General features: G+C 37.0%; 1 protein-coding gene across 1 annotated transcript in view; it reads left to right on the top strand.

Annotated features, from left to right (window-relative positions):
- The window catches only part of WWOX (WW domain containing oxidoreductase), a 511,261-nt gene that overhangs the window by 98,499 nt on the left and 390,296 nt on the right, over window positions 1–22,466 (top strand). Inside the window, exon 6 of the mRNA XM_084270013.1 lies at window positions 11,503–11,591. Coding sequence (XP_084126139.1) covers window positions 11,503–11,591 — 89 coding nt within the window. The remainder of the gene's footprint in view (window positions 1–11,502; window positions 11,592–22,466) is intronic.

The following is a 22,466-nucleotide window of genomic DNA, read 5'->3' as shown; positions in this document are numbered from 1 at the left end:
TGGAAGACATTACATTTGTAGCTCAGCCTGCACGAGCGCAGAAAAGGACGACTTATCCTTGCCAAAAAAAATCTCACTTATTATTATTAATTCCTCCTTCTTTTGCCTCCATGCATATCTATATTTTTTTCTGTTCTGCAAGACAATTTATCAGCAAAATATATTTTTTTTTCTATTATTCTCTGAGCAGCTAAATGCCAAAAGTTGTATGTTTTAGAACATGTCCAGATTGGCACACTGTGTGTTATACAAACTCCTGACTATGTTAGAAATGTATAATCATATTAAGCAAAACCATTCCAGCTATTCATGTGTACACGCTTATGAAGATCAGATGTAATTGACACTATTTAATTTTACTTAAATGGCAGAAGCTTTTTAAATATAGATTTTCCTGATACCTGAGCATAGTTAGGAAAAAAAAAATCTGAGTATATGTAATATTATACAAGAAAATAAAGTTAATTTTCTTGAAATATACAGTACAGTATATGGGTGGAATTTGGGAAAAAATAGTAAAATGAAAAGTATAATGCCATTTTCCTAAGCCACATTTGGTAAATGCACACTTTTGCAAGGTCAGCAGTTATACTGGAGTTGAGTAGAAATGGCTTCAGTGGCTTTAACTTTACCAGTGCCCTTGATGAGGTGCAGAGTTGTCAGTATTCTCGTAAAATTCCTCAGTGATGGCTTCTTCTGTTCTCTTTATTTCCTTAAGTGAACATCTGTCTAATTGTTCACCTCCATTGCTTTAGTGCTTTCCTCATGCTTTCTCTGTTTCCAGACAATAAACTTTATTTTCTTCATAAGAATTCAGTCTACGCAAGGGTATTAGGCAGCTTGTTTGCACCTTTTAATTTCTGGAAGTTTTCCAGAAGGGCTTTTTGCTGTAGTTCCAATGGGTTCATCAGTGAATCATGTAACATAATGCAGCATTGTGTTTGGGTTTTTATCCGTTACCTTCTGTTTATAAACATCTGCTTGGAAATTTTCTTTTTGAATTTTTTTAATACGTGTTTTACATTTTTGCATGTGGCATATGGGTAAGATATACAGTAGCTGCTATTTTTTCAGGTGTTCAGGTAGGCACAGCCAGTATTCACCTTAAGATTTGGGAAAAAATGAAACAACTCGTTTAAAAGGCAAAATTTTAAGGTACAATTTATGCTTGTTTTTTAGCTATGAAACAATATCTGTTAAATTGAAAACAATAATTGGAAGAATCCATTAACACTTCAGGTTGCAGAATCACAGAAGGCATCTACGCCGTCTTTCTGTCCAGTAGAGAGAGTATTACTCTCAAATTTAGGATGCTGCTCCTCTTCGTGTTCTGTTCTTTGTGTTTGGTTTTCAGTCTTTTATGGAGGGGAAGAGCAATGGTGGTTGTGTTTTGGGTTTTTTCTTCCTTGCTTCCCCCTCCCTCTGACCTTTAAAGCATTTACACCAATTCTTCAGACAAATATTTAAGTTTAAAAGTAGGTTGTTACACTTTTCTGGCCACTTAACTTGCTGTAATGACAGCCCTTCCTTCTGTATGTACAAATACTTGTAAGAACAGAATTTTTAAGGCATGTTCTCCATCCTTTTTGCTATATTGTTCTTTGACAAGTTGCATTTGGGAAGTATTCTAGGAAGTGTAACGATAGGTGACTGTTCATCTCTGGCCATATTGCTGCACAAGAGAATTATTTTCTGGCGTAATTTTCTTACCTAGCGATCAAAATTTTATGCAAAACCTCATGTATGTTTAGTACCTGAATGCTTTTCATGTTGATGGTGGGCTTCATTCACATTAAAACTAAGTGTATTTTACACTTTCTTAATTCTTAGAACAGCAGGACATGGCCTTATGACCCCTCCTGTCTGTGCCTGAATGCCATCAGCTTTATGCGTCTGTAAAATCCACGGTCTAGGCTTTGATCTCAGATTTTTAGACAACCCTGGAATTACATTATGTTTTTAATAATGTGTTGGGTTTTAGATCTATATTGCTCAGATGGGCCACCTTTTTAACAGAAATTTAATTCCAGCCGTTGTGTTCATTTTGCTCATGTTCCCTTTGTCACGCTGTCTTTATTTCTTTGGAAAGACAGGACAGAAAAAACTTCCTCCTTTTGTGATCCCAAATCAGGCAGCATAACATCAGGTTTCCGTATTCCAACCCTGTTCAAATACACCCAGTATTTTCCTCTGCGTGCCGAAAGACTTAGTATTTTTCTTCAAGTCTACATCGTGTATATTGAGTATATATTAAGAACCTGATCCTTCTAACCCTTATTTGTACAAGAAATCTTTACTAACGTCATTCAGTCCTTTTACTTCACTTTCTAAAATGACATGCATAACAGTGTGACCATTCTGAAGGCATCCCTTAGCTAGGGAGTGGGAACAGTTGAGGAAAGAAAAGAATTTGTATATATGTCTATTTTTTGAGGATACTGTTCTGTAAGACATCTGTATTGTTTAAAGCCAGGAGCTGCCAATTAAAATGCCTTAAATACCCAATTGTTCATTCTTTCATTCCTTTGTTTCTGACATGATTTTATTTCTGCTTATGTTGAAGCATCCTGAAATTATCTGGGGTTAAAGAAGTGGTTACTTTTAACTGTATTGGTATGTGTATTTTCCTGGCATTAAGAGTAGGGGGAAAGAACCGTACCTGAAATCTATTGGGAAGCTTTGACATACTTCAAAATAGCTGCAGTGCATTTGTAAACCTGCAGACGTCACTATTCTGCCAATTAATTGTGCTACACTAAATGTTCATATAGTGCTGTGGCCACATTTAAAATATGTTACCTCCATCTAGCAATTATAGCACTTTGTTTGTAATCTAAAACAATTTAATCAGATTTATTTTAACAATGTTACTTCATTTTCAACATTTCACTGAAGGAAGTAGTCTGCTTTCCCTTTTTACTCGTGTAAGCCATGTCCTAAGACTGTCTTTAATTATTAGTTATTGTTGTTTCAATACAGATTTATGAACTATTTATTTTGTGTCATATAACATACCATTTTTAAGCAACATTTTTCAATCTGCACATAGCTTCCAGGAGGGCAAGCTGCCCAGAACATCAGTGATCTCACAGTTATTACTTTGTGTCATATATAATCTTGTTTTTTCCTGCAACAAATAAATCTTTGGGCCTCCCTGCAAAAAACATTTGTGGTTACAGTATAATAAAAATAAACCGTTTGTCGTGACTGCAGCTGACATTTATCAGCCTATTTGTGGGTGCTCTTTCTCTCTCTGTATAATACGGAACATAATTTGTCACTTTGTAAATACATTCCAGCCTAAATCCCTGCCAGCATCTGTTAGTGTTTGAAGGATTAATGCACTGCACAGTGCATGTCTGCACTTTCAGGCAACAACATAGCTTATGATTATGGATCATGAGAGAACAGGGAAAAAGGGTTCATTTCGTATTTACTTAAACATTGTTGCCCTTTTGACCATCATGCTTTTCTCATCTTGTTTGTCATCTGTCGTAGGGATGCTAACTTTCCTCTGCCTGTAAAATCTGCATGTGAAGTCCTGCTCTAAGTTTTGGAAATCAGTGTACATATAGCTGGACATATGTGTAACACATCTTTAATCTTATGGGTAATTATCAGCAGAAATATCGTGTTGCAATAGGGATGTTATGGTTTCATCTATTTAGAAATACTGGCTTTCCAGCCATTTCCAACAAAGCCATTTTTTCCCTCCTGTATTTCATATTTCTCAGCAGCTCAGAGACTGTTTATTTCATCTTAAAAACTTCAAATTGAGCAAGTTTTTAAAAGGAAACAGTCTGTAGCTTCTAAATAGTCCCAGTGCTGTTTGCCTTGTTGCTGTTTTTGAAAACGTGTTCTGCTATCACTTCAAGTCTTGCAGAATGAAAAGAATTGAAAGCATTTGAATAGGAGGCTCTCCACAGTCAGGATCCTGTTACATGTTCCCAGGCTCCCTCGATTATTCTGTAAACAAGAAGATATGTTTATTAGAATAGTAAACCATATAAATGTAATATATTGCCAAGATTATTTGAGATTCCCCAAGATAAATTCAAATGAGCTTTACAGGAATGGGCATTTGGAGAGGGAAAGAAATGATCTATATCCAGGGAAAGAAAAAAATCCTGCTAAAAGTAGGCTCCCAAGTAAATACCCACAGTTCATGTACATTAAGAGCTAAACAAATTCCTACTGCTGAAACCTATGGTAGATTTCTTTTTTAATGCACATAATTTCTTGTTATTGAAGCAGATGTGTACTGCCTGCAATGGAACCATGTGCATCCAGGAAAAATCAGGGACATTTGGAGCCTGCAAATGGAAGTTTTCTGAAATTACAGTCTTGTAAATTCTCTGTTGTTTTGTGGGGTTTTTTTGTTCTCCCTGGTTAAGGGATAAATAACTTTTAAAATGTCCTTAGGAGGCTGTCTTCTCTTACTCTTCTTAAGCATGATTTAGGATTATTGTGGCATAGTTTACTTCTCCAGAGATATTCAGAAAGAAATGCAGATGTTTTTACATTTTTTTCCTTTATAATTATCTGCAGGAGATATAAAAGGCCAAATTTACAGAGATAGTGATCAAAAAGTTAACTAGTGTAAATATTGTGAAATCACAGTATTGCTTATTGTAGTGATAATCATTACAGAAGATTTATTTTTAAAAGATATTAAAATCTGAAAAATTAAGCAACCACAAAGAAATGAATAATTGCATTTTGCTTTTCTTTTTATGTGTAGATATTTACTACTAGAATGAGATACAAGATTAAAATTAATGGGGACTTGAAATTGCATGACCAAGAAAGCCCTTTCACATCCAACTTAAATATTAACAGTATACCTAGAGACTTTAGTCACGTTGTGTTTGTGACAGGGATTTTATATGATAGATAAATTTAAGTACTTGGAGGAAGGAGAAATATTTCCGTGAACACTGACTTGTTTAAGCATGAGAATGAAGTGCCAGTTTGGTGTATGGCATTCTCAGAAATGGAACTCCTTCTTACTACACTGTCTCTGTCACTCTTCCACATCTCTTGTTTTCAGAATTTCAATTGCTCATTTGTTGCCTTCATAATTAATCTCTAACTAAAGGAGGATCCAGACTTTTCCTTTGCTTTTATAACCCAGTTGAGCTCAATGATAAATCTCCAGTGCACGTGGTTGTTTTAGGCTATCGTGTGGGGAGCTGCCAGTGATGCTTTAGGTGTTCATGGGCAGTACAGTCCTACTACAGCATGAGGGCTTCAGGTTTTTCTGAAGAGGCCTCTTACCCAACTCTAGGATGTAGATGATGCCAGAAGGTTAAACAAGGTTCTCAGCCAAACATCCATGAATGTTTTGGAGAGGGGATAGAGACAAGGAAAGCATTTATTTATTTATTGATTTAATTAATTATTGTTATTTAATTGTTCATGTTAAATTGAAGGTCCAACGATGATCAGTAATCCTACCAATCTGCAGGCTGATACTCATCCGTTAGCTCTTTTTCACCTGACTTGGATGACACCAACCCCTGTAGGAATTCCACTGTTGTAGAGCAAATGAAGGTGTAGTTATAGTTACTTAAGCATGAAGGACCAGGCTTTACAAAATCAGGTTTTAGGAGAGCTCAGATGCAGCATGAAAACATGTTTGACAGGATTGAGCAGAATGAACACTGGAAGAATTTGCACCAGTAAATTATAACCAAAATACAGGTGAAACAAACATGCTGGGAAATAGTGAAACCAAACATTACTAAATGAATCCTTTTAATGAGAAGAAGAACATTTTTTTTATCTCTGATTTTCATGAAGAATCACAATCAGTCCCAGCTATTTCCTTGTACATAATTTGTGAGTTAATAAAATAACTAATATTTAGGAAATGGGTTTGTGTTGAATACCATCTTTTCTTGCATAAAGTTAGCAAGCACTTGAAAGTACTGTATAGAAATTGCCAGTACTGGGGGAGGAGGAGGAGAGAAAAAATAAAAAAAATGAGTGTAAAGTTGTTCCACCATGATGTCTTCTCATGAGCTCTATTAAGGTATATCAAGAACGTATTGTTTTAGCATCTAGTATGTTTGTTGGATTACTCTTCAAGTGGTAGGATTCAGCTGTCCTATTCAGTTCCAGGAGAAGTAGCTGAGTAGCTTTTGAAGCACACAGCAAGGTGAAGCTGGCATTACATAAATACAGTTTTGCATGAAGTACCAAACGCTGACTACATTAGGGACAGTGATATTTACAGTCCTAATCCTGAGTGAAAGCCTTTTTCCCTATTATGTACCTCCATAAATAGTGCATGGCACTGGCTATTGACTGTCATAAGCGATGTGTCAAAAGCATCCTCTACTTTGTCCTCAACATGGAAATATGGGCTTATTTGGGCACTGTTTGTATAGGCTGAGTTTTGGTTATTTGTTTACCTATTTTAGGATAATTCCACATACCTTTCATCACCCTTGATGTCAAATTCTTTTCTTCCTGAAGATTTTCTGTTTCTCACACTGTATATAAGAACTATTTGCATTCTAAGATGTTGTCATTGAGATTTTTCTCTACGGAATTAAACTGCTTTTTACCAATTTATTATATGTTCAGTCCCTCAGAGTCAGATATTTTTACTGTTGTGCTATGTATTCAGTTTTCATTTAAGGGCTTTTAAATATCGAAGCCATAGACATGATATTTGTTGAGATTAAAATTATACAGTAAATTATCTAGTGTCCACTGTTACGTTTTAAGTAGGCCCTTACAAAATGACTTGTACTTACATAAGATACAGGGGCTACGGCATATTTATTAAGACTCTTCAACTCTGCATGAAACTGGAGCAGTCAGAAGTAATGGTGTCTGCTGAAAGATTCTTTATCATATGAATTTACTTTTAGTCATCTATTATTTATTTCAGCTATTTTATATGCCATTATAATAAATATTATGACAGAGAAAGCTTTTATGCTTCAACTTATTGTACTGCTCTTCACTTCCTTGCAATCCTTCAGGAAAATGTAGCTATGCTTTACCTATATTTAACGTAAATCATCACTTACATTTGAATGAAAAATTCACTATGAAAAAAGGCTCCTTCTTCAATACCAAGACACAAATGCACAATCATGTTTACTGCCAAACTACTCTACCATGCAGTGTTCATTTTTAAACAGTTTTTAAGCTGTAAAGTGAATACATTGCATATAGTGAAATTGCTTGCTTTCTGGTTGTTTTAACTTTCTTGTTAGTTTCTGGCTCAATAAGCATTTTTCTAGCATGAGTACAAAATATAACCAATTGCACTTAAACATGTTTAATACTTTTGCTCCGATAGGGAGCAGCTTAAATACAACACTCAAACAGTTTTCTGGTGTTCTTTGGAGTAAAGAAACTTACCTGGAGATATTGATAAAATGCTTTTAGAACTGGGCACAAAATTGACAAATACAAGATACGTATTTTTTCTTTGCAGTTTTCCAAATATTACCATGCTGTGTTTACATGAGGACTTGTTAGAAACCATAGAATGGTCCACTTTCAGCTGTTTCTTCAAAGACATGTTAGCCTTGAAGTGCTCTTTGAACTTCGTGAAATGCAAATATTCTGTGTCCCAAAAGTACCATTTCCATTGGTTCTAGCTGACCTTGCTGTCCCCAGGTTCAGTAGATGGTGGAAGTGTGTCCAACACTTGTGTCAGTTCTCCTTTCTACCAATTTGCAAAGCTGGTCTGACTCTAGTTGTGAAAGTGACTCTGTCAGTTGGGACGTTGGTCCTGGGTCTCTGCAGCGAGGGCACCAGCTCATCTTGCCCAGGCTCTCAGCAGCACCAAGTAATAATCACAGTACCCTGTGATTTAGAAGTGAGATCTTTCAATTATTCTATACTCATTCAGTTATTTAGTTTCCCCTTAAATGATGTAATTGAAAGTAAAGTACTAGAGGGAGCGCTGCTCTCTCTTGCTGATTTAATTTTAAAAATTCTGGAGTTTTTCTGCCTTGGTGTGTTGGTTTACGATGTCAGATTTAAGACCATCTTCTGCTTTTGGGAAAGTGACAAGTCCCATTTAAGATTTCCCAACATAAAATGAGGCATAATTCAGTACTGAAAATATGTGAAGTGAAATGGTTGGAGACATCGGCATAATACAATTATGACACATTAGATCAGGATTTGCAACATACCATTAACAATCAGTTCTGACTGTGGATTACAATTACAATGCCTTTAGCAAAAATGTTTTTAGTTTTATTTTTGTTTAAAAAAATGTTTTCTTTTTCGATAAATACCAAAATATTTGCTACCTAGGGAAAGGGAAAACATTACTGCAAAGGTAATACTGAGGTACTATAAGAAAACAAACAAAAAAGCCTTCTACTTGTCCCCAGTTGGAGATATTTTTATTAAGCACATAGCTTGCAAGTATATTGCTTTATTCATAACTTTTTTAAGAGAAAGAGTAGGAAAATTTTCAATGAAAATGAGTTGATACTAAAGGCTTAACATTTCACATTCTTAAGCTGCAATAGGAATTGCTCGTCAACAGAACAGCTCTGTGGAGTAAGAGGTGTTTGAATTTCAGTTGACAGGGGAGAATCTGAAACAAAGTTTGGGGAACTTGCTGAAGCTCATGGCACACAAATTGATTTCTTCCCCAGTTACTGTTTGTAGAAAATAACCGTGCTTGGCTTTTTGCCTTCGGAGGGGGAGGTGGCAAGTTCTGATCTGAGTGCCTTGGTTGTCACTGGCTCCAGTTTTTCCTATGAGGAAAACAGGGAAAAGAGGTGTCTCTGCTTAGTCTGTGTGTATGTGTATGTATATTCACACACCTTCTGTATATATGGAGGAAATAGACTGTTACCATCAGATGCTTAAAAAGCAAAAGCAGGGAGGAAGTTGAAATTGAAAGTTGCCATTTTCCTTTGTCGACCTATTAATACGAGAAAATTACTACACCCATCCTTTTTTTCCTTCTCCATTTTTCCTTTTTCAAGTCATTTTAGATATAGTTTCTTGAATTTCTTAACTGATGCTTTCTTTGTCGTTTTCTGTAACTGTGTGCATCAAAGCTAAAAGAGCAGAAGGTGAAGTAGTGCTAAATTGCTTAAAATAAATTATCTTACTGGCTGAAGAAAACAGGGTCTGAACAGAAAGGAGGTCTCAGTTGATGGAACTGATAGAAAAGAAACATTAATTATGGTTTACATATGCTAACTGTCAACCATTTATCACTTTCAGTAATTTATTAATGCTTTTTTAAAATTTCTGATTTTTACATTTTCAGTATATTCATCCACAAATCCAGGCCAGTATCAGTCTGTTTATTTCTTATTTCTGCAAGTATTTTGGAAGTGTCATACTTTGTTTTCCTTTGGACTTGAAATACACAGACACCTCTCATCTTTTCTTGAAATCAGAAGCAGCAAACTAACTTGTGGCACTAAGCAACAGAGCGTTACCTGAGTAATGTCGTGTGGACCTGAACCTGTGCCACCAAGCAGACTTGTGCCATAGTCTGTTGAACTACTTGATTTTTTCTTTTTTTGTTACTTTTTTTTTTTTTTTTACCCCCTGTATGTTTAGCTTTTTTGTCCTTTTACCCTCAGGAGAGACAGGAGAATGTTTCAACTGAGGAAAGCAAAAGCAAAATAAACCCAACCATGCACAGTACTTCTCCATTAAGTAAACATCTTTGAACTGAGAAGTTGTAGAGATGCTGTATGGAGCTCTATTGCATAATGCAAGGCAGCATCGTCTTTCTCTAGTCTCTGACCATCAAATAGAAGAAAATATTTACCCAGCAGGGCAAAATGAATTCCAGAATGATGTGCATCTTGCAATGGTAAAACAACTCTTTGTAACAAAGTTGGGTTTAGCATTTTCAGCCTCCATCAACTGATACTTCTGATGGGAGCTGAACCTGTCGAAATTTCAGTTGTATTTATTTTGCTGTCCTGGAAAGTCTAACTGGAGTGGGACAAAAGGAATTTGAGAGACATTCTGTTTAAACCCAACCTGTAAAGTAATTGTAGCAGGCAGAATGTACCAAAATAAAAACCAGATGTAGGCAGGAAAGTACCAGATGTAGTGAAACATGGAGATCAGATGAATTGCTTGAGCCTGGGAGACAATAAGAGCACTCTTCTTGGCTTCCTTCTGTGCTGACACGCATGCAGCTCCCTTCTTGTTCCTCCAGAAACACTGGCTGTATAACCTTGTTGCACCATAGTGCTAACAGAGCTCCCATTGCCTCTCCATTCAAGAGCTGCCTTTGATTGCATGTTACCATTGCATCTGCTCTGCTTTTTTCCTGCTCTTTCTTTTAGCAGTGCTAGTGTCCAGTCTGAGCCATGAGCATTGCATGGAGGTGTGGATAGCATGTTGGAACAACAAGAAGTGTCCCTCTAAATTTAATTATTTTTTTCCCAAACAAGCAAAGCAGAGTGGACTGAAAGTTGACATGTTGAGGTTTGGGGAGAGTACAGGGTCTTGGCCAGCTTTCTTTTCTGTACCAGAGAATGTCTGGGATTTTGGGCAGCAGGGAGGTGAGCACAAATGCACGTGTCCGTAATTTCTATGAGGAGCTACATAACTTGTATGCCAACTTGTATGGTGGTTTTCAGAGTATCAGATGTATAGGATTTGTGGGAGAACTGAAGACAGCTGTTGGCTGTCGTGGTGCAGACACACAGCAAAGGTAGTTCAGAAGTGGGCCTTGAAAGAGCCATGAGTCTGCTTCGTTCTGTGATGACTCTCACTGTAGTGGTTGTGATGAAAACAGACTTTGATTTCATTTTGCTCTGAGATTTGGAGTGTAAATGTGTCAAAAGATCTGAGAGCAGGGATCTTAAAGTAGAAAATACTGAGAAAAGTTGTTTTGGTATTGCCTAAGATTAGCATCTTCAGGTTAGGCTGCCATTTTGCAGGGTGCCATGTGATCTTCTAGGTGAAATGTTGGTTTTAAGTATCACTGCAATTTCTTTAGAAGATATTATGCATTCTTATGTAAATTCTTGTATGAAAAGCTGTATTGGCTGGAGAGATGTTTTCATTTTATACTGTATTTTGTATCACCTGCTATGAACAATAGGTGATTTGGATTAATATATTCAAGTTTGAATGTGGCTCAACTTTATAGAGTATTTACTGAGTATTTTTCTATTGGTATGGTATGTAAAAAGTACCATTCATTAAGATGCTTACTCTACTTTTTATTTCAGGACTTACACAAGTTTAACCAGCTAAAGGGAACAAAAAGATATTATATTAACCTTAACACTCTCTTGTGTCATTCATTGTGTGTTACACAGTGTAGGTTCTTACCAGAACCACAAAATTGCAATGCTACTCCTGGCACTAAATGTTGTGCTCATCTGTTCTGTGTGATGATTTGTATTCACTTTGGGGTTATAATGTTAAACGGGGGAATCAGACAAGTTCCATAACACACTTACTGTAACATGATACTGTGAACTAAACTTGCTGTTATTTATCTTTTTTTTATATTTTCTCTTGTTCCAGCACAAAGCCAAGGTAGAAGCAATGACCTTAGACCTTGCCTCTCTTCAGAGTGTGCAGCACTTTGCTGAAGCATTCAAATCCAAGAATGTGTAAGTACTCAGAAAATTACATGTAATAATTTCTTGTTATTTTAATGTCTTTATCAGCTGAGCACAGTTGGCAGAATTCAACGTAGTAGGACTGATCAGCAACTACAGTTAGCGAATAATCTTTTCACAGGAATTCTTTTAAACATGAATTAAAGATAATTTGTTTTCATCTTTAAGAAATAATTACAGATCTCTTACTATTCCATGCATAGCCCCAGCTTTAAAGGGGGCATTGATACGCCTGTGGCTATTGAAAAAGGCCAAAGCTGAACTGCATAAAAACCAGCTCAGGCAACTTTTATTAGTTTTGCAGTGGCTTGGAAGAGGTCAGGGATGAGCAATTAGTGCACTCCTTGTCTGGCTTTCTTTTATATTCTTCTCTTTCTCTCTTTAATTTTAAAACATTAAAAAAAAATAGCCCTGTGAGCCAGACAGCTCTATTTTCCAGATCTGTATCTGGAATGATCTGTAACTTAAAAAAAAAAGGAGGAGAGAAGGGTTGATAATGGCATCACTTAACAATAGATAAATTTATATGGAGATAATCAGGTTAGCTTCCAAATGGTTTGTTTAATTTAGCTGGAACAGAACAATGAATCTCTAAATTGAAGAAATGATTTGAAATCTTTAAGTGTCAAGTCTTGACGATAAATTCCACCCTTGGTGCTTTTAGTCACATCTTGACTCATTGTTTGTTGTGACTATTCAAACTTTGCCTTTTTTTGTTTCTGTAACGTGTATATACATGGTACTGCACTTCTTGAGAGAATACGGCCTCTTGGCTTTGAAAATATATTGTCATAGGGGAAAATAAAATAACAAAGAATGTTTTTTTCACTTTTGAAATACTGCCAAAGCCAAATCTCACATGGATGGACAGATGACATTTTAGTACTTATAGGTCTTTTAGATTTAAAGAATTGTCAAAACTTCTAACACAAGTTCCTTTATTGCCAAAACTCTTTGGTAACAATATTTTCTTACCATATATCATCTTCATATATTAAAACATTCTTAAAGATGACAAATCCTTGCATTATTGCTGCTTTAATACTAACTCAGTTTCATTATATAAGAATAGTAAGTGATTTAATTTAGCTTCCCCATGCTTTTTATATGCTACATTTCTTTAAAAACTACATGGTGCAGTGAAAAGTTAAACCCACCCTTTTTCCAAATGCAGCTCTTAACTTGATTTGTGTGTTGCAGATGATATCATGCATATCATGGCCATCCTGGCTTGTCCATTTGGTAGGAATGTTTATAATTCCTTACGAGTGAACATGCTTAAGTATTTTTTTTTTTTGCCAGAGAACTTCGAAAATGAGAATATAGAGAATCAGTAAAGATACAGAATCAGTAAAACCTGTTTTACTTTAGTTGGCATACCCTGTTTGACCAGTATAGGTCTGTTAAGCCACACTGTCAGTGATGGACAGGTTTCACTAATGCTTCACTCTCATTTTGTTTGGAAACATTTTAGTAATAGCATTTATTGTCTCTGCCTTGCCTTCAAGTATTTCTGTCTTGACTCTGTGCTAGATGTGTATGTGTCTGGCAGGACTTCTCCAAGTGTTATAGGGAAGTTGAGGGTCTGTATCTGTTGTGAGACTTGTGGGGTTTCGACCAAAATGAATTTCCAGTTATATTTTGTTTAAAGTCTGAGGCTGGATGGAAACCAGACCCCACACACTGCCTGTAGCAGTAGATGTTTATCTGATATAGATACAGAAGACTTAGCACAATCATCTGCACTGGCAGGAGAATGGGCTGGAATACCTACTAGGTCTTTCTGGCTCTGATTTTTTTGTGATTTAACTGTGTCTGGATATGGTCAGAAAAGCAATTATACGGCAGTAGCATCTTATTACTACAATGCTAGCCCTATGAGTTTTCCAGCCCTAATGTACACTAAGTACTTTTGTTTCTGTTTGTTTGTATTGCTGTGGTGTCCAGAGGCTTTTGTCAGATCAGTGGTTCCTTTGCAGAAGTAATTTTATGAGCAGTTGAAAGAAATCTTACATGCTTCAGTGACAGATTGAGTCTTCTTCTTTATGCTTTGGCAAGCCCGTTAGCTGGTAGCCTGCCTTTCTTAAAAAGCTTTGGTATCTCTGATTTCATGCACCTGTAGGAGAAGGCATCCTGTGATACCTCCCCCCAGTTCCCATGAGGTATCTGTAAGTACTAGAAATGAGCATAGGAAATACACTATGAGTATAGAGTTTACTTTCTTTAAAATCTCTTACAAATTCCTTAACAATAAAGTAGTAGGAAAATCAAATAAAGTGTTTGTGGGGGGGGGAGTTTCTAAACAAACCTCTCATTTGAGTTCTGAGCTGTCTAGATCTTGGTTTCTGGGAAAAAGAGCTATTATCATTTTGAGTCATGGAGAAATTTTATATGAATGCACTCATCTGTATTAATAGAGATCTGCATTTTTATTTCTCTCAACACATTGTGTGAAGAGGCTTCAGTGGTGAATTCTGGGTGCAGGTAGTTTTATTGTCCATTGAATTTCTCCAGCTGACGATTGCTTTCTGGGACATTTTGGTTTTCTACAGAATCTCTTGGTTTTGGTGACCATGAAAAATTTACAAAACGGGGAATAGATTTGCTTGTCTCTTTAAATTCTGCTTTTCTGGGGCACTTCATTGCTCTAGGTACTATTTTTTGTTAGCAGATACAAGGGTGTGCTCATGTTCATATCATAACATGGAAGTCTGATCTTCACTGGTTGATAGCTATTGGAAAAGAGTCTTCCAGGACTGGGTTTCACAGATATCTTTCTGGATGAGAAAAACAAAATGGAACTACTCCAGAAAAAGGATCCCTAGATTTTTTTGAGTCAAAACATCATAAACTATTGCAGCTGGGGAAGGTGGTGGAATTGCAGAAAACAAATTGCTGGAATTGTAAATTTCCTGCCTTAATCAAATAACTTGTAGATAAAAAAGGATTTCTTGAATGTTGTTGAGAACTTGAGAGATTTTTGGAAACTGTGTGAAGAATGAAGAAATGTCATCCTTTGCTCAGCAGGAGTTTAACAGGGACTGGTTGCATGCAGAAAACAAATGATGCAACCGAAGGAGCATTGAGAAAAGCATAAATAATAAATGGGAGGAAAGAGTTACCTGGAAAAAAAACATTTAATATAAATTGGAGCAATACTTAAGAGCTAAGAAGCCTTCCTTGTTTCAAAGCAACAATCAAATGATTCATCTTCAAGTTACCATGCTTCTAAAAGATTTGATAGGAGTCTTCTGTTCCTGCTTGGATTTGTTAGGTGTTTCAGCCTCATCCATAGATAAAATTTGGGCTCAGAGAATATAAGCACTGGTAAATTATGTCATATTCCTAAAAATATGTTCTAGAAAATCCTTCATCCTCAGAAAAAAAACATTTTTTTGTTTGCATTATCTATGCTCTTGAGTTGATACAGCTGTTTCACTTTCTGAGACTATTTTTTAATGCGTATAGTTTCAAATAAAGCTTGGGGGAGAAAGGTTTTGCAGATTATTTTTGATCCTGCAGTTCTATGATCACAGCAGAATATAAACTTTCCTTACAGAACAGTGCTCTCCAATTTTTCTTGCTCTCACAGTTACAAAGATTGTGGGCAGAAGCAGCTGAATGGTATAAATTATTTGAATGTCCTGAAGTCGTCTTTGGGAGAAGACAGAATAAAACAATATTGCTGTTGTATTTCTGATCTACCTCTTACTCTGTTATAGCACAACCTGGACACAGTGTGACTAATACATGCAATGGAAGTCTATAAAAGATAGGTCTGAAGGATTTACAGAAGAAATTCTTTAGAGGAAGCCAGTCCGTTATGTTACAGTAATGGCAACTAATTTTAAGCTCTCTTCTGGTTTGAAATGCAATGCTGTGATTTCTGTGATTATCACACACACTCACTCACTCACACACTCACTCTACCCTGATCCTGCTGATTTCTGGATTTCTGGCTGTCTTCTGGTATTCCTGGCTTGTCCTGTGGAAATCCATTCTCTCACCAGGAGTGAAAGACCTCCACCATCCTTCCATGTGAGGACAGTGCTAGGATTAGGATGAGAGTAGGAAAAGAGGACTCAGTGCACCTAAATGGCTAGATTTGTTCAAGTTACTTTTGTCTGTATCTAGTCTTTTCCCTCTGCTAGTTTCCAGCTCAGGCAGTTGATTGAATGTCTCTGTTACGGAAAATCAAATAAATGATCTGTTTATAATAATGTTCTGGGCTAAGATGGATTTGGCATTAGCTGATTTTTTGCAGTTGGAAGAGGCAGACCGACCAATCTTTCATATTAGGCTTTTGGAACTAAAAACACTGAACTGCATCTCCTCTTCATTGAGCAGGTACAATGTGAGGAATTATGGTTGGCATTAATCCACTTTATAGACAAAATGAGTGCCCTCCTGTGATTGTATGCAACATAGCATTTAAATTTAGTCAGCAGCAGTGTTTGATAGTTCAGGGTCTGTAGGATTTTGTGTGGTAGTATGGATCTGTGGATACTTTGGTATTTATTTCTTGGTTTAATTATCCCATCTTTGACTAAACCCTGCATACTTTAAGTGGGGAACAGCACTGATGTTTCTGTTCTAAAGTTTCCCAAATAGCTGTTGTCAATATTTACAGTCATGCTATCATGGCATTTGCCTGATACTCGGCATAAGAACACTTCCATGGTCAAAACAGTTAGCAGGCAGAAGTGAGCAGTAAAGTTACAGATGAAATTTTATGTGCATCTTTAGTTTTGAGTGCTGCATAGTGCCACTTGGTTTGACTTAGAGTTATCTTTGGCCAAACAGTAAGGCATCAATCTAATGTTCTCAGTGTTTGAGGGAAAGAAAAAAGGAATTATCCTGAAAAAAAGTTGAATTGCTTCAAAATAGTGTTTGCCAACAGCTACTGCTTAGAATTTTCTGAGCTGGTAGCAGCGATTCACAATTATGCAGGATTTCCATATGTAGGTTTTCACTGCAGTTACTTTCCTATACTTTAAAATAGGATTTTTTTTTTTTGTGGTAAGAATTGGCATATGCTAACAGTTTATTCACTTATGCTGTGTGTAGAAATATGGAAAAGACAGCGGTTATGAATTATGATTCCCCATTTGGAACTTTAGTCTCTTCTTATTTCCCTAACCAGACCCAAAAATGGAGAGGGCCAGATTTTCAGCTGGTTTCCTTAACTGAGGCCTCAAACTCTGTGAGTACGTTCATTTTTCATGCTGCAAGCAGAAGTGCTCTGAAACCTTGCGGGTGCAATTAAGATTTCAGAGCCTGCTGAAAATTCAGTCCAGAATACTGTTTTTCTGCATTTTCATGTATTATAACTGACATATTGCATGTTTTTTCATTTCAGTTTAACCACAATTAAATCATAGACATTGCATGATGAATTCTGATTATGTATGTAAACACATATGTAAAAGAGTTCTGCTTGGCAAGTTATTGCATTGATAGCAATTAATATATGATTTAATTTATTAGAATCATAGAATCATAGACTGGTTTGGGTTGAAAGACACCTCTAAAGATCATCTAGTGCCACCCCCTGCCATTGGCAGGGACAGCTTCCACTAGCCCAGGTTGCCCAAAGCCCCATCCAGCCTGGCCTTGAACCCTGCCAGGGATCCGGGGGCAGCCACAGCTTCTCTGTGCAGGCTGTGCCCTCACCACCCTCACAGGGAAGAATTTTTCACTGATACCTCATCTAAAACTCCCTTCCTTCATCTTAAGGCCATTAGCCCTGTTCCTATCACTAGGCATTAGTGATGCCAATATGCTTAATGGTTCTGCAATAGATATATCTCTGTCAGACATGATCATTGCTGTGGCTTATTATCTTTCAAAATTTGAACTTATTTTCTGTACAAGTCTGTTAGCTCTTTGACAGTTATAGAAATAACTTTTGTGAGTTAAAACTAGTAACAGTTGAGCTATTTTATTTGTCTTCTCAACTTCAAATGCAGTTGGCTTTCTGACAGTGCCACTGAGGCACTAACTTCTGGACAACATTGTACATTTTGAGATATCAAAAACTATCCACATTGAATTAAGTATTGAAACATGCATAGTTTAGAAGCTGCTGTTGCAGACAGCACGTATCTTAAATTTAAATAAGATCAAAGGCTGACTGCGTTTGAAACATACATAATAATATTAGGCCAAAACTTTTTTCCCCCTCTTTGTGGTGCTACTGTGCCTTATTAAAGCCCAGAGATTGGCTTTCTGCATAAATATTTTTTTTTTCCTTCCTTCTTTCTTCTTTTTTTTAAGCCCTCATGCACAATTACCCCATTGTGGTAGCGTGTGTCAAGTCATGTGGATCCAAACCCGGTTTCCAGTATTTTTTAAATTAAAAATCCCTCAAGCTTCACCCCTCCCTGCTTAGACGGGAGGCAGAGATCATGACGTGTGCACCAGATCACCTTTCATTTCATCTGGTGTATTCTGGAAGTATCTTCTGCCTCAGAACATGGGGGGGTGGGGGGGTGGGCAGGGTGTTTTAGAACAAAAGGCCACATTAAAACAAGGCCGGGACTGACAGTTCACCCTGACTTTACACTTAGTTGCATCTGAAAAAAACACCCCGTGTTTTTACATATTACTGAGAGACAGATTCTGTTAGATGGCTGTTACGTAGCTTTATGGCTCCAGCTGTGCTGTCTAAAATTTGTGGACTTGCCACCTGTCTTTGGATGCTTTGCACTCTCTTTGCTGAAACCTTGCTGACCCTCCAGCAGCTCTCAGCGCACTGGCTGTTCCGCTTCCCGTTTTGACCCGCCTGTCTACGCCTAAATCTAAGCTGAGTCTTAAGATGTTTCATAAACTCTTGGGGCCCTGTCTTCCTAAAAGATATCCACCAAATGCACCAGCTGTAAAGGCTGTTTTGAGTATCTAAGTAGTAAAATATGTATGACTTAATAGGCCTGATTGAAATGTATTCCATTGCAAATGAAACAAGGATTTTGCAGCGTTATAGCTTAATGGCTTTTAAGAAGCTCAGTGTGTTAATTGAGGTTGTCTTCTAAAAATTCTGAAATATAAGGCAAAAATAGCTATTTAATTACATCTACATTAAAATATATTTATTTAGTTAAATGCTTTCTGTGGGAGGTAATTAAAACACATGAAGGCAGAGTCTGCTGGCGCTTGAGTGTGGAAGCCCACTGCTGACATTAGACAGGCCCTGCATGTACCACATGTGTCTTAATCTTAGAATCCAAAAATTTGTGTTATAGTCTGAAAAGGTTGTATTTCTTCATTAGCTGTTCCCAAGGCACCAAAAATCCCAGAGGATGTCAAAGTACATTAATTTTTATCACAACATGGAATCTTTCAGGTCTGAATGGCAGCACACAGCTGCTAGGGGCTTTCTGAACTCTATTACAGCTCTATATATCTCTAGGCAAAACAGAGGAAGGAGTTGTCATTGGCAAGTGAAATGTTCAAAATGCATGAAGTGTTTTATTGTTTGAATGATGAACCGTGGTCCCAAAAACATTTTCCAAGGAGTTAGCTGTTTTCAATGGGAAATAGCACAAATATGTAATAAAAGTAGTGATTGACCTTCCTTGTGAGTTGTAGCTGTCTTTTTTCTAACAAGTACTTACTGTGCACAAATGACATTTGTATTTCTAGAAGTCAGTGCAGAGACAACAAATTATGCCATGGTTATTAGAAAAATGAATGCTCCTTTACAGCTGGATTATGCTTATTCATAACTCTTTGTTTATATGTGTAAATAATGATTTGCTATAGGGATTTTGAAAAAGATGTACGAGTCTACTTTGAGGTAGCCAATGTCCTTAGGTGAGCTGCTGAATGAAAATTACCAGATTCTGGATATTTTCATTACTGCTCTCTCCTAAGCATTAGGGAGATCTAATCAAAATCTATGCGTATGGAGATGTTTGGAGTCCCCAGGTGTACAGAAATAGCAAAGATGCAACACTTTGACAAAGGAAAAAGGTCATTTTGTGGATGAATTTTGGTTTGAAATATGGCTCTGAGGAGGTGCTGAAGTGAGGGAAGAGCAGCACTGGCACCTGTGGTTAATATCACTACCCTGAGTATACTGCATGCTGTCAGTCAGAGGAAATTTAGGGTTAGATTATAGCTATGCAAAAGGAATTCAGAGCTGTGGATAATGGGTCCCCAAAAGGTGAGAGAGTCCCTGGAATGAAACTCATTTGTGAAATATAATTCTTTCTCCTTCTCCCTCTTGCCTTGTAGTTATCAGTTAAAAAGCAAGTATGAATACTAATTTTGACCTTCATTTTTAAGCAATAATTTGTTATCAAATGAAAGTGATTTACTAATGTAATAATACCAAATAAGAAAATGTACAATAAAACTTGCTTATTTCTCATATTTCTAGTATCATATAATATACTTGCAGTGTATAAATTAGCCAAGTATGAGAGACAGATCATGTCAACAAATTAAACATTATCACTTCTTTTCTTATTTTTTCTACTCATACAAGAGTGGAAGGAGAATTCCCAGCTTGGATCATATTTGAGAGAAGGTGCTATGGGCAGTACAGGTTTTATGGACAATCAATTTGAGGTCAAAATTACAAGTGTTTGAAGTGCTAATGTTGTCTGCTTAAAAATGTTAAGTGCTTAAACATTCCCTAATTTAATATTGGGTCTGAATTTCTATTCAGAAGTTCAACTTTATAAAGTTTTTAGAATAGTTGAAATTGCTTCTGCACCCTGTTAAGAGGAAAACAAGGCCTCTAAAACTCTTCTGTCCCCCTAGAGCTAAACCAGAATTTTTCTTCAAAGGAAGATAATTTACTAATTTGTGGAGGTGTAAGATGATGTGGGGATTTTTCAGTTGGCTTCCCTCCCCCCCGCCCTGTACATGTGAGAAAAACTAATAAAGGGAAAACCAGGACTAATGGATGTTTTCTGTTTAGTTCTAAATCTGTTAAGACCTCTCTTCCTTCTCCAAACATTTGTGAAATTGTATACTCAAGATTTTATAGAGGTAATGACTAATGATTGAGAGATGGTTGACCTGTATGGCAGTATGCAGATGATATATTATGAAGACATAGGAGCAGCTGCTCATAATAATTCCCATGTATTTGAAATGAAGGAAGAAGCAGAACAGTTTCAGCCCACTCCCATTAATCTCTTGGAAGTGAGGCAGAAGCATTTGCCGATCAACAGTGTCAAATCCTGCAAAGAAATCCAGTAGGATGAATTTGTGGGAATTTTCCTTGCTTCTAGCAGAAGGTCATCCATCAGGGCTCTAAGTCCGATGTTAGTGGCTTACCATAAAATGAAGCCTGTCTGACAAGGATCAACAATTCTGTCAGCTGACAGGGGGGAACAGACGGTGTTTTACTGACACTTCAGTCAATATTTTTAGAAAAAGGGAAGGTAGACATTGAGCTTTTGTTTCCTGAATTCATTGAGTTAAGCAGAGCTTTTTTGTTTCTTTTCATCAAACAAGTAAATATTGTTGTTCAGTTTCCCACCAGTGCTGCTGCAAAACTGAGAGGAATTTCTGGAGATGGTTTTTTTCCCCTCACCCTTTTTCTGGAGAGCCACAAGCCTGGCTGGCATGTTGGTTTGTTCCCCTGGGACTACAGGCATTCCCTCGCAGCAGCAAGTACCTTTTGCCAACTTTGGGCGGAAGCAACATGGATGTTCAGAGTTATAGGATGGAAAAGTTTGGTGGACTATGACTTTGCTTCTTTATGGAAGAGAAATCACAACCCTCTGCCTTCTTTACTGGCCGTGACACAGGTCTACAGTTGCTTATGGGACTTTGGGGATATGGCGAGGCCTTTTCTGTTGAATTTCTGTGTAATTCCAAACAGTGTGAACTTTTCAAATCACTGGAGAAGTGCCCCAGATGGTGTGACATTCTGCTTCATGGGAAGATTTGAAAGTATTCCCTTTGCATAATTTCTGGTTAACTATTTCATTCCATTTGAAATGGGAGAACACCAAAGCCAAGAACTCTGTTGACATTTTGGTGGTGTTTGTTTAACCTCCTAGTGCACAGGCTACGTTTGTTGAAAAATATTATTCTTACCTTTGCAAATCATCAGTAATTAATTCCCTTGGAAATATCTACTGCTGCACACAGCCAACTTGGGAGGCTGCTGACAGATCATAGTTTTACATCAGGTGCTAACAAATTGATTATTAAATTTCATAACTAACTGATTTATAGCAACAACTTAATTCCTGTATCTCTCTAATGTATTAACTTGCTGGATTTTCAAATACTGCAGAGCAGCTGGATCGCTTTGTTGCTTCTAATGCTGAATTGAGCACAGTGTGTAAGATGTGAACGACTTGCCTGGTGCAAGGGTTAGTGAGGTATCCAGACTTATAAAGTGCACAAGAAATTAGATGACTTTCAGCAGAGATATCCACAATTAAGAATGTCCTTGTTAATTCTACAGGCTTTTTAACTTTCACTAAATCGTAGCTAAACTTACCAGCACAGTGAGAGTTCTCCAGAATTGCTGTATGGCTTGCAGTAAAAGCAGTGTATTCTTAAGTCATGCTGTGAAGGATAAGAAACAGTCACTACATGCTATGATGGAGCAGCTTATGTTCAAGTCCCAGTGCATACTTAAATTGTAATGGTAGACCACGTTAGCTCGCTTGGTGTGATGTAAGTCACTGACTGAGACATTTTAAGGAGACATAGGGGTAAATTTTCAAAACCCTCTGCAAGGTTTTACTATATAGTGTTTCCAGAAATATCAAATAGGCGTCGTGGTTAGAGGGAGCAGCTTGGTAATGTCGATACCAGGAGTAAACACTAAAGGAAATTTTCCTTTGCTGCTGACATTTTTTTCTTGGCCTTAGCTGTGCCTTTGATGTAGAATTA

Source organism: Gallinula chloropus (genome assembly GCF_964237585.1).
Source record: "Gallinula chloropus genome assembly, chromosome: 13".
NCBI classification, from domain to species: Eukaryota; Metazoa; Chordata; class Aves; order Gruiformes; family Rallidae; genus Gallinula; species Gallinula chloropus.
This window is presented reverse-complemented; position numbering and strand designations above follow the sequence as displayed.